Source organism: Periplaneta americana, chromosome 2, assembly GCF_040183065.1.
Source record: "Periplaneta americana isolate PAMFEO1 chromosome 2, P.americana_PAMFEO1_priV1, whole genome shotgun sequence".
NCBI lineage: Eukaryota > Metazoa > Arthropoda > Insecta > Blattodea > Blattidae > Periplaneta > Periplaneta americana.
Window position 1 is genome coordinate 12625385 of NC_091118.1, and position 16332 is coordinate 12641716.

A 16332-nucleotide genomic window follows, 5' to 3' on the forward strand; every position below is an offset into this window, starting at 1 on the left:
ATTCTGGTGTACTGCTTTCGTTAGAAGATATCTTAAGTTCATGGACTCAACTCGGTTTGATCCATTCAGGGTGATGGACAGAATACGTTCTGAATCAGACCTTCGATTTCAGGCTGGCTTTAAAGAGGCTGAAAATGTGAATTGCAACAAATGTCAAATGTAGCATGATGAAGTGTCCCTAAAAGAAGGCAAATTCGAAAATAAAACGCATTTTCGATAAAATGTGGACTTAACGCGTTTTGATTCCGAGCTCCTCAAATACGTTCAATAAAGTTTTATCGTCAACATTTTTACATTACTTAAAAAAAAAAACACACATCAGTTTTTCATTCCAGTGATTCTGCATATTTCTTTTAGTAAAATGCTCCTGCACACAATTTTAATATCTGAATATTTTTTACACAATTAAGTCCACAATTTACACATCTGACATTAATTTTCGTAATGTGAACGGCTTTCTTGTTAGGAGCTAGTACTTGAAATAGACCTTGATTCACCCTCACAACACTTCTGTATTATCTTCCTCACTACCATTTTCTTTCTTCAACTCCGCCGGTAAATCAGTTTCCAATAGCACTATAATATCACTTTCGCCCAAAACATTAAGGCTGCTATTATCCACAAAACAAGTCATGTCTATGTTCTGTATCCCTGAATACAACTAGATTTGAATAAACACCAATAAATAAAGAACAAATTTACCAACTCAAGTTTCTACACTGCAAGTAAATGGTAAAGTGGAGAATTGAAACAGTAAACGACTTTAACGGCATTACAAACAGTTACAACAATGGACAAAAATCACAGAATTCAAACTAGAAAATGTTTAAAAGTGTAGGTCATATGAAACGCCAAGGGTGGGTAAAATCTGTCCACTAACAAATACTTCAAATTATTAGTCTGGTATATTTGAAATCTAAAACATTACACATATGTGCATACTTTATCATGTTAGAGACAAATAGAGTAAAGGTGAAAGCTGTCAGATTTCATTAATTAAAAAAAATTAGAAAATAAAAAGGTTGGACAATTTTTTCTCAACCGTGATAATGCTAGGGTTAAGCGAGAAAATAATCATTTTATGCCCATTGATTGACGCCTTTTTTGCTCCTCTATTGACATTCGAGACAATTGAATCCTTCCATTTACTGAAGCCTTTTCTGTCTGAAAGTTGTTAAAAGATACCACAGCTTTAACACTTTATGAGACATGTAATTAAGTCCTTTTAGCTTAGAAAGTTTTGAAGAACTATGAGAAAATTATTCCCTTCTGCGGAGCGACTCATATATGAAAAATTTTAACAATATTATACACAGGAACATACTAGTTAATACTTATTATAATGCTGTAATTACTCACGTTTCGTTATTTAGGTCTAATGCACTATCCTTTTATACATGTTCGTTTGAATTGGTTTTGGAAGTGGCCTGAAGAGTGCATGAACTATTTGGCAATGATGTCATGAATTTCTTTTCTCCTTCTCCGTTTTTCACATCTGTCCAATCTCAGATGATCTGTTGATTTTTGTTTCAAGCAAGACTGCGCCAGAGCTATTGTGGGTACAGCGTCTACTTTCAGATTACGACTGCTTTTTGGTTCTTAATTTAGGAGTTTCTGCTACTTCGTAACTTCACTTCTCAAAATGAAGTGAACATATTCGAGCTCAAACAACATTAAGTCTTAAGATTTTTTCCCCCTTTCTTTTCCCTCAAAGCAGTCTATGGAATAAGTCAAACAATAAGTTTAACATGAAAATATATTTCGCAAATGAGTTGCGAGAAAACTCATCGTGCTGTAAATTGACTTCATCCTCCCTTCTACAAGCATGCAACCATTGTCTTGCCAAGTCTTCATTCTTCGGAAACCTATAATCTTTTACGTCAGTTCCTTTTGTTTTTCGATTGTAACTCCAACAACCAGATATTGCACATCCAGGCATACTAATAGCATGTGTGACATTAATAGCACTACTGATACAAGAATAACATTCAATATAATATATATAAACAAAGAATTAACACCGTGCACGTACACACAACAGCTGTTTGTTTTGTTCCTCGAGCACTGCGGTGCGAATTAGCGCGCCGCCGCTGCTTCCCAAGTGACGACATGCGCAGTAGAAAACGAGTTTGAGTCAACCGTCTGCTACACCATTATATTCCCACCACGATCCTACCCTATTTTTTTTATTGGGAACTTCTTTCTGTCAAACTGGAATCTATCTCACTGAAAGCTAGTCTGAACCTGTCTCTGTTACACTTACAGAACGAAAAAATGAAGCAGCTGAGACTGCAACACGAGGAGGAGAAAAAGTCGTGGCTCAAGGAGGAAGCAGTAAGTGACGAGCTGTTACCATGGTTACACTTATCAGAGGCATTCCTGAGCTCTTTTCATTCAATGTCTACCTGTGATTGTAGTTTTGGTGGTTTTAACATTGCATAATCATCATCATTACGATGCTAGTCATTTTGCCTTCATGAAATCTTGTGCTACTACTCAAACTATCACCACGCAGAGCTTCCGCTGAAGCAGTTTGTTTTTGTTACAGTTTATGGAAAGAAAGCTGGAAATCGTCAAGGAGGATTTGATAGAGTGCGAGTACCGGCTGCAACAGAAAGTAGTAAGTTTTGAACTGTTGCCATAGTTACGTTTAAAAGAGCCATTCCTTGAGATCCAGTAAGTAATTAAATTACATAGTTGAGTACAATATTAGTTCTATTGCATAGTAATGTGTGATAGAGGTGCTTTTTTAAATATAGGCTAATATATCATCATTATTATCAATATCACCATCACCATCTGTATCGTAGTCATCATTGTTTCCAGGTTTCCATTTACTACTTAAGCATCCAGGCAATGTAACTTCGCTTCCTCTGAATCAGTTCGTATTGATTACAGTGTATAGAGGAAGATCTGGCAAATCTAATAGATGAACTGGAAGAGAAGCTGCGCCAGCAGAAAGTGGTAAGTGATGAACTGTTACTATGCTTACAGTTAGGAGAGGGTTTCTGTTGATTCCATTTAGTCATTGCACGTATAGTTTTATGTGCGGAGTTTATGAACTCCGTCTTCATTTTCTGATCATTATTTCCATAATCGTCGTTGTAGTAGTTTTCCCTGTGAGCCCTGTGAACCAATGAGGAAGAACATGAGGGGGAGAAATCTAAAAGGAACAAGGGTACTGGTCCTTGCTCATAGCAGTTGTAGCAGAATGTTTGGAGATTTAATGAATTTCACCAGCAACGGAAGAAGTGCAAACAACACATCTCTGAAGAATGTTAAGTCGGCACGAATGTTGTTCTTTATTCCTGCGGGTTGGGTGAAATAGGAGAGAAGTAAATTGTCCGAAAGTAGGTAATGACTTGCTACAACTACTGCTACAGGATTTTTTAAAACGCACAGATTGTAGGTATTAGTTTCCAGTATGTTGTCTTGAAAATAATTTAGAATTTTAGAGTCAAGCGAATGAATATTCTGATACTGAGGTCGAAGAACCAGGTTCTCACTCTGACAACTTCATCTGGAATTTGCGATGAACAAAATTTGGAAACATAATTATAAATTACAGCCTAGCCGTTGCTTCCAAAATTGATAAGCAGTTTATCATGACTTAAAATTATTGATTTCCTTTGTACATATAAATTGAAGTAGGACTATAACTACTTACTATGAACGTAGATTGTCCAGTTACTTAGCGAAGAAATGGCCAGAGGAAATTCGTCAATTATCCCCACACACTTCTGTACATTTTTGACATGCTGAGTTTATATCTGTGATGATGATGATGATAATAATAATAATAATAATAATAATAATAATAATAATAATAATAATAATAATAATAGTAATACAGTTAAGAATATAATATTAATAACAAAAATGCACTATTTATTTTTGTAGATTTAATACAGTAAGACATTATCTTAAACTTTACTAAAGGTGAGAAACCTGCAATCAGCTGGAGGCACTTAAAGAAAAGTCTATTGACGTGGCTGTTATTATGTTTAGTGTACATATTGGCTTTGCAAACTACTGATATTCAATGTGTTTGAGTGTTTGAAAGATGTAGACCATCAGCAAGGAAGGCCAGTGTAGGAAACCAAAGGGAATTGGTATATAGGATTGCATATTCCGATTTCTTGTCTTGAAGGTACCGGTACATTGGAAGTTGGGTGATGTCGTCTGGTTTTGAGTAAAATTGTCATTTTTTTGCATTTACTTTTCGATGGGGTTAAATATCGGTACGGTAATAGGGAATCACAAACAAAATCTTACCCAAGAATGGGTCGCGCTTCCTAAAAGTTTGGGAACCTTTATTTTAGATGATCTATGGCCCATTTATTTTAGAGTTTACCATGCAAATCGGAATTACGTACTGGGAGGGTATTTGGTCCATGGCCCAAACATCGGATTATACAGGGTGATTCACGAGGATTTACCGTCCCTTACGGAGCTCATTTCCGAAGACATTCTGAGCAAAAAAAGTTATATAAACCTTTGTTCTAATCTGAATATTTTCAGAATTGCAGTAACTTGAAGCTTTTTTTTTTATAAAATATCATTATTCTTGAGTTTTAAGGATAAACGATTTTTACGGATAAAGAATGAACTATTCAGGAGTATCATTTCTTTAATTAGCTAGTATTCTGAAGCTAAAAATGTGTTGTGAATTCCATAGTTGCTTCGTACAGAATTTTTTTTTCGATTTTTAATTACTAAATTACATTTTCTTATGAATTTATCACAACAATTCATACAGTGTACATTAAGATGCATAAGTAAACTGTAAAGAATCAAGTTCCTAAAGTCGTATGATTTGTAGCAATTTTTGTGATAAATGGATAAGAATGATGTTATTTTTGGTTAAACATTGAAAAACAAAATCTGTACAAAGCATCTGACAACACATTTTTAGCTTCATAACACTAGCCAATTAAAGAAATGATACTTCTGAATACTTCAATCTCTGTTTGTATTATTCTTTACCCTTAAAACTAATATATATATATATATTACGAACAACTTCGAATTAGTGTAACTTTGAAAATATTGAGATTAGCACAAATTTTATATCACTTTTTGCTCAGAATGTCTTCGGAAATAAGCTCCGTAAGTGACGGTAAATCCTCGTGAATCACCCTGTATTTTGGTAGGCTATGGTAGTTGATCTATGACCCATTTCTTTTGAGTTCATTATGAAAATCCAGATGTTCCGGGAGATGGCAGTTTGTTTTAGAACTAATCATAAATTTCTTTTAACATCTTAGAATAGGCAGAATGAGATGTCTCATTGGAAGCCTCTATTTTTTTTATAAAAAGTTTTTTATTACAAGCAAAAATTCCATACAATAACAAAGATTTTACAATACTATTGTAATACTCGTATATGAATATTCTTCAAAATTTGAAATGTATTACCAATCTCGTAGTCAGCCTATGTATTACACATTATTCTGTAAATACAATGTAACTGGGTCTCACCCGAAAAAGCAAAATGCTTGAGGTCGGATGTGACCAATACGCTTAATGAAAACTGGATAGAAGATAATAATAATAATAATAATAATAATAATAATAATAATAATAATAATAATAATAATAACCATCATCATCATCGTCATCATCATCATCATGGTAGTCATGTTTCTAGTCAAGATATCACATCTGCTTGAGTTTCCTCTGTACCAGATTTGTTCTTAATTACAGAGTAAAGAGGAAGAACTTGGATTACTGAGAACAGAAGTTGAAGCAAAGGACAAGGAATTGAAGGATATGGCAGAGAAACTGCTAGCAGAGCGCCAGAGAGATGCTGTAAGTGTCAGCTGTTGCCATGGTTACAGTTAACTTACTAGATCATGTTCAGTAATGAAAAAACACAAACTGTCACAGCTCAGATTGCAACCAGCTGCAGCTGGAGAACAAAATTAATTTAAATTTTCACACTACTACTACTGCTACTACTACTACTACTACTACTACTACTAAGTTTACTACTGCTACTACTGCTACTGTTACTACTGACATTACTGTAGTGATCCGTTCTATTACTACTGTTGATACTACTGCAGTTATCGCTACTGTTACTGCTGATATTACTGTTGTTATCGCTACTGATACTAGTACTGATATTACTGTAGTTATACATTCCATTACTACCACTGATACTACTGTAGTTACAGCTACTGTTACTACTACTGACAATACTGTACTTGTCCGTTCTATTACTACTACTGATACTACAGTAGTTATCCGATCTGTTATTACTGATACTACTGTAGTTATCGCTACTGTTACTGCTACTGATATTGCTGTAATTATCACCGATGTTAAGTTCCTTACAACTGCTGATATTACTGTAGTTTTTGCTACTGTTACTGCTATCAACATGACTGCAGTTATCACTACTCTTACTACTTGTGACTTTACTCTACATATATCGCTACTGTTTCTACAACTGTCATCACTAGTCTATGTTTATCGCTACTGGTACATTTATATAAGCATTTTTATAATAGTTTTACCTGCAGTGTTTTATTGTGTTATTCTGCCCTAGATTTTATTGGAAACTTCTTTCTGTCAAACTGGAATCTATCTCACTGAAAGCCAGTCTGAACCCGCCTTTGTTACACTTACAGAACGAAAAAATGAAGCAGCTGAGACAGGAACACGAGGAGGAGAAAAAGTCGTGGCTCCAGGAGGAAGCAGTAAGTGATGAGCTGTTACCATGGCTACACTTGTCAGAGGCAATCCTGAGCTCTTTTCATTCAATGTCTACTTGTGGTTGTAGTTTTGGTGCTTTTAACTTTGCATAATCATCATTATGATATTTGTCACTTTGCCTTCATGAAATCTTGTACTTCTACTCAATCTATCACCACGCTGAGCTTCCGCTGAAATAATTTTCTTGTTACAGTATAAAGACAGAAAGATGGAAAGACTGGAAAATGATTTGATAGAGTACGAGTACAGGCTGCAATGCAAAATAGTAAGTGATGAACGTTTTTCAGAGGGATTCCTTGAGATCCAGTTAGTAATTAAATTACATAGTTAAGTACAATCTTAGTTCTATTGCATTGGTAATATATGATAGAGGTGCTCTTTTTTAAATGTATGTATGTATTTATTTACACTGCAAGTGGGCAAGAACCCGGTGGCAGTGGTATATACAATATTAACAATACACAGTTAAAATGATAAGCAATACACAATAAAATTTACAATACATAATACAATTTACAACACATATACAATTTTATACACAATACAATAAGAATACACAATACAATTTAACACAATAATAATAAAACATAAAATAAAACACCTAATTTTACAACACAACCTACATAATTATGTATAGGTCCTACATAAGTTTCAATAGTCTTTCACTTTACTCTCATCTCATTCCCTGTAGTGACACTATGACGCATTTCACTGACACTTTAGCACACATTTCACTGACACTCTGTAACACATTTCATTGACACTATAGAACACATTTCATTGACGCTATAAATTATCACTGATCGGAACTGTTCACTGCACTGTAAAACCATAACTTCACTGACTCACCTCGCTTCACTGATACAACAGTTCAAATAAGTCAAATAATTGGATTCTTATGCATACTTATAAACAGAACTACATTTAAACTAAACATTTCCAGTCTAAGGCCCTTTTACACGCTATTTTTAAATAATTTACAATTCAAACCAAGGAAGTAAACTCGTCAGGCTAGATAAATACATGTCACCTTAAAAAATTGAATGTTGAATGTCACCTTAATTTTAATTTTCACTTTATACACAACTCTTTAAATTATTCTTGAATCTCCTTAAGGAAGGACAGCCCTCAAAGACCGCTGCAGGTAGGTCATTCCAATCATTTATAGTTCTATTTAAAAATGAGAATTTACCTACATCCGTTTTCTGTTTCCTACATTTGATTTTAAAATCATGATCGTTCCTACCATAGTACGTTGGCTTTTCTAACCGAGCCGTTATGTCTACCCATGCTTTCTGACCTAGATGTGCTCTATACAATGATGTTATTCTAGTTTTCCTACGTCTGTTTTCCAAAGTTTCCCATTTAAGTTATTTTATCGTATCGTTCCCATCTTCTCTTTTAACTTTAACAAATTTAGCTGCCCTATACTGGATTCTTTCTAAGGAATTTATCTGATATATAGGCTAATATATCATCATTATTATCGATATCACCATCAGCATCTGTATCGTAGTCATCATTGTTTCCTAGATTCCATTTACTACTTAAGCATCCAGGCAATGCAAATTCGCTTCTACTGAATCAGTTCGTTTTCATTACAGTGTATAGAGGAAGATCTGGTAAATCTCAGAGATGAACTGGAAGAGAAGCGACTCCAGCAGGAAGCGGTAAGTGATGAGCTGTTACCATGGTTACAGTTGGGAGAGGGTTTCACTATAAGCATAGATTTTTGTGCTGAGTAGATGAACTTCATCTTCATTTTCTGATCATTATTTCCATAATCGTCGTTGTAGTAGTTTTCCCTGTGAACCCTGTGAATCAATGAGGAAGAAAATGAGGGGGGAAAGCTAAAAGGAACAAGAGTGCTGGTCCTTGCTCATAGCAGTTGTAGCAGAATGTTTGCAGATTTAATGAATTTCACCAGCATTGGAAGAAGTGCAAACAACACATCTCTGAAGAATGTTAAGTCGGCACGAATATTGTTCTTTACTCGTGCGACTTGGATGTAATAGAAGGAGAGAAGTAAATTGTTCGAAGGTAGGCTATGACTTGCTACAACTACTGCTACAGGATCTTTGAAAACGCACAGATTGTAGGTATAAGGTTCCTGTATGTTGTCGTGAAAATAATTTAGAATTTTAGAGTAAAGCGAATAAATAGTCTAATACTCACGTCGGAGAACCGGGCTCTCACTCTGACAACTTCATCTGGAATGTGTGATGAATAAAATTTGGAAATATAGTTACAAATTACAGCCTACCCGTTGCTTCGAAAATTAATAAGCGGTTCATCATGACTTACAATAAATTATTGACTTCTTGTATACATAGAATTTCATACTTACTATCAACGGCGATTGTGCAATTACTTAACAGAAAACTGGGCAGAGTAAATTCTTGGCACTTAATTGAATGATAAATATTGGTACTCCATTGCATATATTGTAGTGACAGTAATATAACTGGCAATATCTGAAAGACTAAAACGGCGATAGCTAGGTGACAGGAGGCCGAGGACAGTGAGAAGGTTTGAGTGGGTTAGGTGAGGGGCTAGCTGAAGTGTGATTTATATGGCGCTGCTTGTATTTGCTTTGAACAAGCTTCCTTATTCGCCGGCCAATTTGCTGGCTATATTTTCTAATGAAGCTGCTTATTTATTTCACTAGAGTCTTATTTTGAATTCCCATTGACTAAAACACACTCAATGACAAGTTGAACGTGTCCAACAGTAATGCTCAGTCAAAGCGATAAGCCGGTTGATTTTACTAGCAGCTTCCAAAGAAATGGGATGTCAGGACTTCAGGGACTGAATCTCTGAACAACTGGTGAATACATCTGCCTTCATTGCAGGCATGAGCGGTGATATATGCCGTTGTCTAAGAAGCAAGTGTGGCATGATGTGTTGTCCTTGTCCTGTGCAATTGGGTCTTTCAATACTGGTTCCTTAAAAAGCAAAGTTTATGTCCCTGGAGTTTAAGATGAAAAGAAATAGTTGACAATTCCTGCTAGAGAAAAGTATGTGAGAACTGTTATTAAGATATTCCTCTGTTATAAACAGTTAAGAAATAAAAGAGGAGATATGACCGTGTAAATGTTTATGAAGTAGTGAATTTTCCAGGCAGATATTCATTCTGGAAAACATCAAGGTACCGATAGAAGAAATTAGGAAGTAGCGTTAAAAGCAGCAAAATATAAGTCACGCTTAAGTGACAGGATACCAAGGAAAGTGATAAGTTTAGAGTCAATTAGATGAGAGGAACGCGAAATGACAGGATGCAGTAGACTGTGGCTAGTTTGGAGTGGATTAGATGAGGAAATAAATACTAATGAAAATCTGAATTACTTGCAGGGAGGGCAGGTCTATACCAGTTGTTCCCAAAGTATGGATCGAGCCACCCTGGGTGGTCACGTAAAGAACAGAGGAATGGATTATAAAATAAAACAACAATGCCTTATTAACATATATTTATGTTGTATCTCAGATCACATAATGAGGAGCATCTTTTCAAAACGTATTATGTGCAACTTAAAATTTTTTTACACGAACGACGAAAAACTGGATTACTCGTAAACCGGAGAACTTTCCAAAACACTACACAAAATCATTTTTAAGTACTGGTTTCACAGTTTACAAATATGACGACCTGGAACCATCAGACTTCACAGCATGAAAGATAAATGAATAGAAAGTAACAAATTTAATTTCATCCACTGGGGGACTTAATACGTTTTGAAACGATGCTCCTCATATATAACACAGATTGCTCATCCCTATGTTAAAATCGGTAGGACTTTGAAGAGAAGACCGCCAGGATCGCCACCTGTCCGCTGTGAAACAACACTCGATGGCAGTACAGTCGCTAATGCAATTCAAATGATTGTTATGACGTGACTTCTTATATAACAACTAGATGGCAGCATAGTAAACCTGACAAAATTTGTTACCGTCAAAGCGTATAAGGCCGAGCAATCTGGATATATATGATCTAGTGTTGTACTTAGGAACACAAACACAAAGTTGAATATAACAATACAAAAATGTTTCACTAGTCATAAGGTAAAAAATAATAAATGCCACAAAAGTGACTGTTTTCGAGAAATTAGCTTCTCAAGTCTGGACTTCATATTCGACACAGATATAGTGATATCGTTTACAAGTTAAAGGAGATTTCTCGCGTATGTTTTGACGGCAGTGATAGACGAGAAATTTATTTATCATAAATACAAGGTTGCAAATACTAAATACAAAGAATTTACTAGCATCTTTTGCAAGCCGATGTATTCTTACATTCCTTTGTTCCAAAACTGGTCGGTGCTCTGGGAAAAAAGGCACGTATAGTTTCAGTATTCCACAATTTATTCATAGTTTTCTGCCCAAGGGCAGGTCTTTCACTGCAAATCCAGTGTTCTGCAATCCTTCCTTTTTTCTGCCTTCCTCCTAGTCTCCGCATATGATCCGAAAGTTATATCTTAATGTCGTCAATCATCTGATAACTCTCCCGTTCACCATTCCTTCCAGTGTGTCCTTCAGTAGCCAGTTTCTTCTTAGCCGTGACCCAGTCAATTTCTTTTTCTCTTTTTGATCAGTTTCAGCATTACTCTTTCTTCGCCCAGTCTTGTTAGAAGAACTTCATCTGTTATTCTGTCTGTCCATTTCACACACTCCATTTTTTTCGATACCCACATTTCAAGTGTTTCTAATTGTTTCTCTTGATTTTGTGGTAATGTCCATATTTCTCCCTCGTCATAAAACGCCCAACTCCACACAAAGCACTTCATTAATCTATTCCTTAGATTTTTTCCAGACGTCTGCAGAAGATACTTCTTTTTCTATTAAAAACTTGCTTTGCCATTGCTATCCTCCTCTTGACTTACTGGCAGCATCTCATGTTATAGTCACAGTACACCCCAAGTATTTGAATAGTCGTCCACTTGGTTTACTGCCTCATTCAGGATTGATAAGTACCTCTATATTGGAATGAGTTTTTCTTTAATACTTAGGCCTACTTACTGGCTTTTAAGGAACCCGGAAGTTCATTGCCGCCCTCACATAAGCCCGCCATCGGTCCCTATCCTGAGCAAGATTAATCCAGTCCCTACCATCATATCCCACCTCCCTCAAATCCATTTTAATATTATCTTCCCATCTACGTCTCGGCCTCCCCAAAGGTCTTTTTCCCTCCTGCCTCACTCTATATGCATTTCTGGATTCGCCCCATAAGTGCTACATGCCCTGCCCATCTCAAACGTCTAGATTTGATGTTCCTAATTATGTCAGGTGAAGAATACAATGCGTGCAGTTCTGCGTTGTGTAACTTTCTCCATTCTCCTGTAACTCCAACCCCGAGGCTTTTGTTAGGTTTCGTAACAAGCTGTTTTTTACGGTGATGGGTTGTTAGCCCTTCGCCCAACTCCCAAGCTGGAGGACCACCCCTTATCGGCTGTCCACGACTGCTTATTCAATATATTCGCAGCTACCCTCCATATCTAGAGGCCGTCTCCTCTATCCGCAACCTGAGGACGCGCCATGCCGTGGTGATAGGGACCCCAATATATGGAGTTATGGAGTTTTTCTTTAATACTGTGTGGAATTTCAGACAGTTCAACTCATCTGTCTAAAATCAGATTCAGTGTCCATCTGTGGCTGTCATAATTGTTTTCAGTTTCTTCTGGATGATAGTCTGTAATATATTGTTTAAAACTGTACAAACTTAATTATATGTGTGTAAAAGGATACTCTGTATTTGTCGTGTCATACAGTACATAGCTAAATTTATCATGATTTATTTGAGCTCCTGAGAGGCAAAGTGTTATAACTTAAAAAAATATTCATTTTGAATTGCTACCAAGTTCTCGTCAGCTATTAATTGGTGAAGAGATCATTTTATTTCAGAGATTAGCCGGTAGAAAGGTGATTAGATCTTCTTACAGTAACTGTAATTGCCGTGCCACTACTGGTGTAGCGGTATAACTCAAAACACCTGCTAGTAGCTTCCCACCAATCGTGTGCTATGACTGCTATTGCTATGTTAAAGTTATGTTTGTATACATCTACGGAATCATCTTCAAGCTGTACTGATCATGCCAGTGACTGAGGAACTCATTCAAGTGGAAGGGGGGAAGAAACGTTTGCATGATAATTCGATACATAAACGAGCGAAAGCTAAGGTAGATCGCAATATTGGGAAGGCGTATGTCACAAAAAGGCTGTGGTAACGCCTGCTGAAGTGTTTGAAGATGAAAACTGCAGCTGTGTTAGACGTTGTAATGAACTGATTTCTGAAGACAATAGCAAATCTGCCTTCACGTGATCTTGGGCTTCAGCAGATTATTCTCGTCACAATGCTTACCTTTTCGGACAAATTCGGTGGTTGCCGATTCAACAACATCGCTGTGAGGACAATTTTTTTTTTAATTTAGACCGGCCAGAGGCCCTTTACCAAAGTTATCTCTGTTTTCTGTTTTCGTTTTCATTTGTTTCCTTTGTTTTACTTACACTAATACAAACACAACACCCATGCCCGAGACGGGACTCGAACCCACAACCCTTCGGACCAAGCGATAGAGACATGCCGTGTCCCTACCGCTAACAAATACCCTGCGTACGACTTGCCGGCGCAAAACACAGTTCGAAAGAGTTATGGTAGCACACAGACCGTACAGACCGCCATCTGTTGCTACGACGTTCAAGTTATACCGTACACGTTCTCAAGTTCAGATTGAAGAACGCCTTAAATAATAGGCAACTTCTCTAACATATAAGTTGAAACTCGCTTCAAATCGGTGACCCAACAACAGTGACGTCATGACACACTTTGAAATGAACACCCAGGATATCCCTTGACATAATGCATGAGATCCATTTCGAAAGGTTATATTCACCTGGAGGTAATGCCGGTATAGTCAAGGTAATGGCGGCCAGTTGACCAGTATTGCCTTCATTGCAGACAGTTTGTGAAAATACAACGATAAATTAATGAATGTAGGTACCAATATCAAAGTGTTACTCATTGACTAGCTACATGCATGGGTGTATTCCTAGTGTGTAAGTATTATATATATATATATATATATATATATATATATATATGGATTATAAAATACAACAACAATGCCTTATTAACATACATTTATGTTATACTTGAGGAAAACTTAGTGAAAAAATTAACGACGATTTTTAAATGCATCCAAACCCAAACTTTAAATTCCCGAACATAAATAGATTCACGTTCTACCACTTCACATCTCATCGGCTCATGTAATACAATAGAATGAATGAATTTTTTTTGTGAATTGATGTCACCCAGAAATCAAGTTTCCTTGCAAATCTGATGCTTCTAGCTTGGGCTGTTATTATTATTATTATTATTATTATTATTATTATTATTATTATTATTATTATTATTATGTTAACATCTTGGTCTTGCAAACCACAATTCAAAGTGCTGGAAAGATATATCTATAAGGAAGGCTCGTCTAAGAAGCAAAATGGAATAAATTGGAAAGTATGTTAGCATATTATTATAAATTATCATATTATTGTGACAGCGACGTGAGATTCGAACTCACGACCAGCGTCCCGCAAGAAAGCAGATCGCGCGGCACACGCGAGGGGAGGCTGCGCGCGCAGCTGCTACTAACGCAGTGAATGGGGAACGGACCTTCCCGACTCTTCCAGAAGTGCGTCGAAGTGGAGATATCCAGATAATTCTCTACACACCTGTAGAAATTTCTCGCAACTATGATTTTGCTATAAAAGAAGAAACGCCAGCGAACTCGAGGAGAGTTTTTCAGTTATTCAGTCAGTGAGTAAGCCAGAGCAAGCAAGCCAGACTTGTGTGCCGGAGTTCGACTCGAGTGTGCGTCCGCATCTGCGTCAGCATCCGAAGGCCTGAGTTCGAGTGCAGTGGACCGCAGTTGGAGGGACCTGAGTTCGAGTACAGTGAACTGTCTCTGAAGGTCTGTGGTTCGAGATACTGTGAACTCGAGTGACTGAGCTAGAAGAACTGTGAACTGAGAACTGATAGTTCTGATTTGTAAATAGTGCTTTGTAAATATTAGTTAAGATTAACAGTTCATTGTTGTTCGTAATAGTCCAAGTAAATTGTCATTGTCGTCGGTGGAGTGCTATAACGAATACTGTGTTGAGTGAAAATCCAATTGTTGACGAGAGCGTTTAAGGTGAATTGTAGAAAGGAATTATTGTTGGAAGAATAAAATCCTATTGTTGATTTGAAAGAAATTCACATTATTATAAATTATTGTTAGTATTAATTATTAGTATTATTATTAATTGTATATTTTATTAATTGTGTTTATTATTGTCTTTATTGAGTGTATTTTGTTACCACTGCCACTGGGTATATACCCATTGCAGTGTGAATAAATACATATATACACATGTTCTAGTTTCTCATCTCGCAGGTACGATACTTTACAAGTTGGCTGCTATCGACTGGTTTTCAGTGAAATCATTTTTTTTTCGATTGTGTAGGGACTTTTTTTTTTTTTTTGAGGCAGGTACATATACGGAAGGGAGGGACGGGGAGGTTGCAATGAAAAGTCTCCCCAAAAAATGGGCAGCATCTTCACAACGTTTGACGCACACTGGTCTAGATGACCAATGGCGCATCTATTTTAGAGCTTATGAAAGTCTGAATTATGTTCTGGTAGTTAGGTGATCCATGGCCCATTTCTTTTAGGACTTATCATGAAAATACAAATTATGGCATTTTCTGTGGCCCATTTCTTAAAACTTCATCACGAATATGAAGATCAACTTCCTGTAGATGTTCAGTTTATTTGAGGACTCATAATATATATTTAACTCTTTAGGGAAAATTATAGGCAGGGTGAGAGGTTTTATTTGAAAGCCTCTATCCAAACATTATCCTTTGGTAGCTGTTGTCTCACTTCCTGATGCTGTATACCAGCCTTCAGCTTGATTCCTTCATGAAACCTGTTGCTTCAAGTCAGACTATCGCCTAACCAGCTGAGCTTTCTCTAATGCAGAATTGTTTATATTCCAGAGTTACCAGGATCAGCTGGAGAAGCTGAGACAAGAACTGGAGGCTGGGCGGGAGATGAGGCGCCAGCTGGAAGAAGTAAGTGTGAGCTGTTGCCATGGTTACAGATGCGAGGGAGTTTACCAGCTGCACTCAGTCATTGCACATTTTAATAATGATAAAAACAATAGGCCTAATTGTTATAATATTATTATTATTACTATTATAAAATCATCGTCATCATCATCATCATCATAGTCATGTTTCTTCTGAACCAGATTTGTTTTTAATTACAGAGTAACGTGGAGGAACTGCGTGTCCTGCAAGAAGAACTGCAGGCGAAGGGGGAGGAACTGAAGAAGCTGGCAGATGAACTGCAAGCGGAGCACCAGAAGACAGCAGTAAGTGTGAGCTGTTGCCATGGTTACAGTTACTGAGCAATGATTGTTACAAACTGTTACAATAGAGATTGCGACCAGCTGCAGTTGGAGGGCAAACTTCATGTTAGATTTCAGATTAGAAATGCCACTACCACTAATAGGGTACTACAGACATTACTGTAGTTATGGCTGCTGTCACTACTACTGACATTACTGTAGTTATGG

General features: G+C 36.7%; 2 protein-coding genes across 10 annotated transcripts in view; both read left to right on the forward strand.

Moving 5' to 3' along the window:
* LOC138713461 (golgin subfamily A member 6-like protein 22) overlaps positions 1-16332 on the forward strand; it is a 76540-nt gene that overhangs the window by 58305 nt on the left and 1903 nt on the right. For 6 of the 9 annotated variants that reach the window (XM_069845612.1, XM_069845633.1, XM_069845603.1 and 3 more), the window contains 9 exons: positions 2266-2334; positions 2549-2620; positions 2899-2964; positions 5707-5811; positions 6636-6704; positions 6914-6985; positions 8325-8390; positions 15752-15826; positions 16024-16128. In XM_069845612.1, the coding sequence (XP_069701713.1) occupies positions 2266-2334; positions 2549-2620; positions 2899-2964; positions 5707-5811; positions 6636-6704; positions 6914-6985; positions 8325-8390; positions 15752-15826; positions 16024-16128 (699 nt within the window). The remainder of the gene's footprint in view (positions 1-2265; positions 2335-2548; positions 2621-2898; positions 2965-5706; positions 5812-6635; positions 6705-6913; positions 6986-8324; positions 8391-15751; positions 15827-16023; positions 16129-16332) is intronic. The other 3 variants (XM_069845642.1, XM_069845623.1, XM_069845650.1) reach the window with 2 other exon arrangements.
* The window catches only part of LOC138713749 (ankyrin repeat and death domain-containing protein 1A-like), a 97513-nt gene that overhangs the window by 47737 nt on the left and 33444 nt on the right, over positions 1-16332 (forward strand). The gene's annotated exons all lie outside the window — the stretch shown is intronic.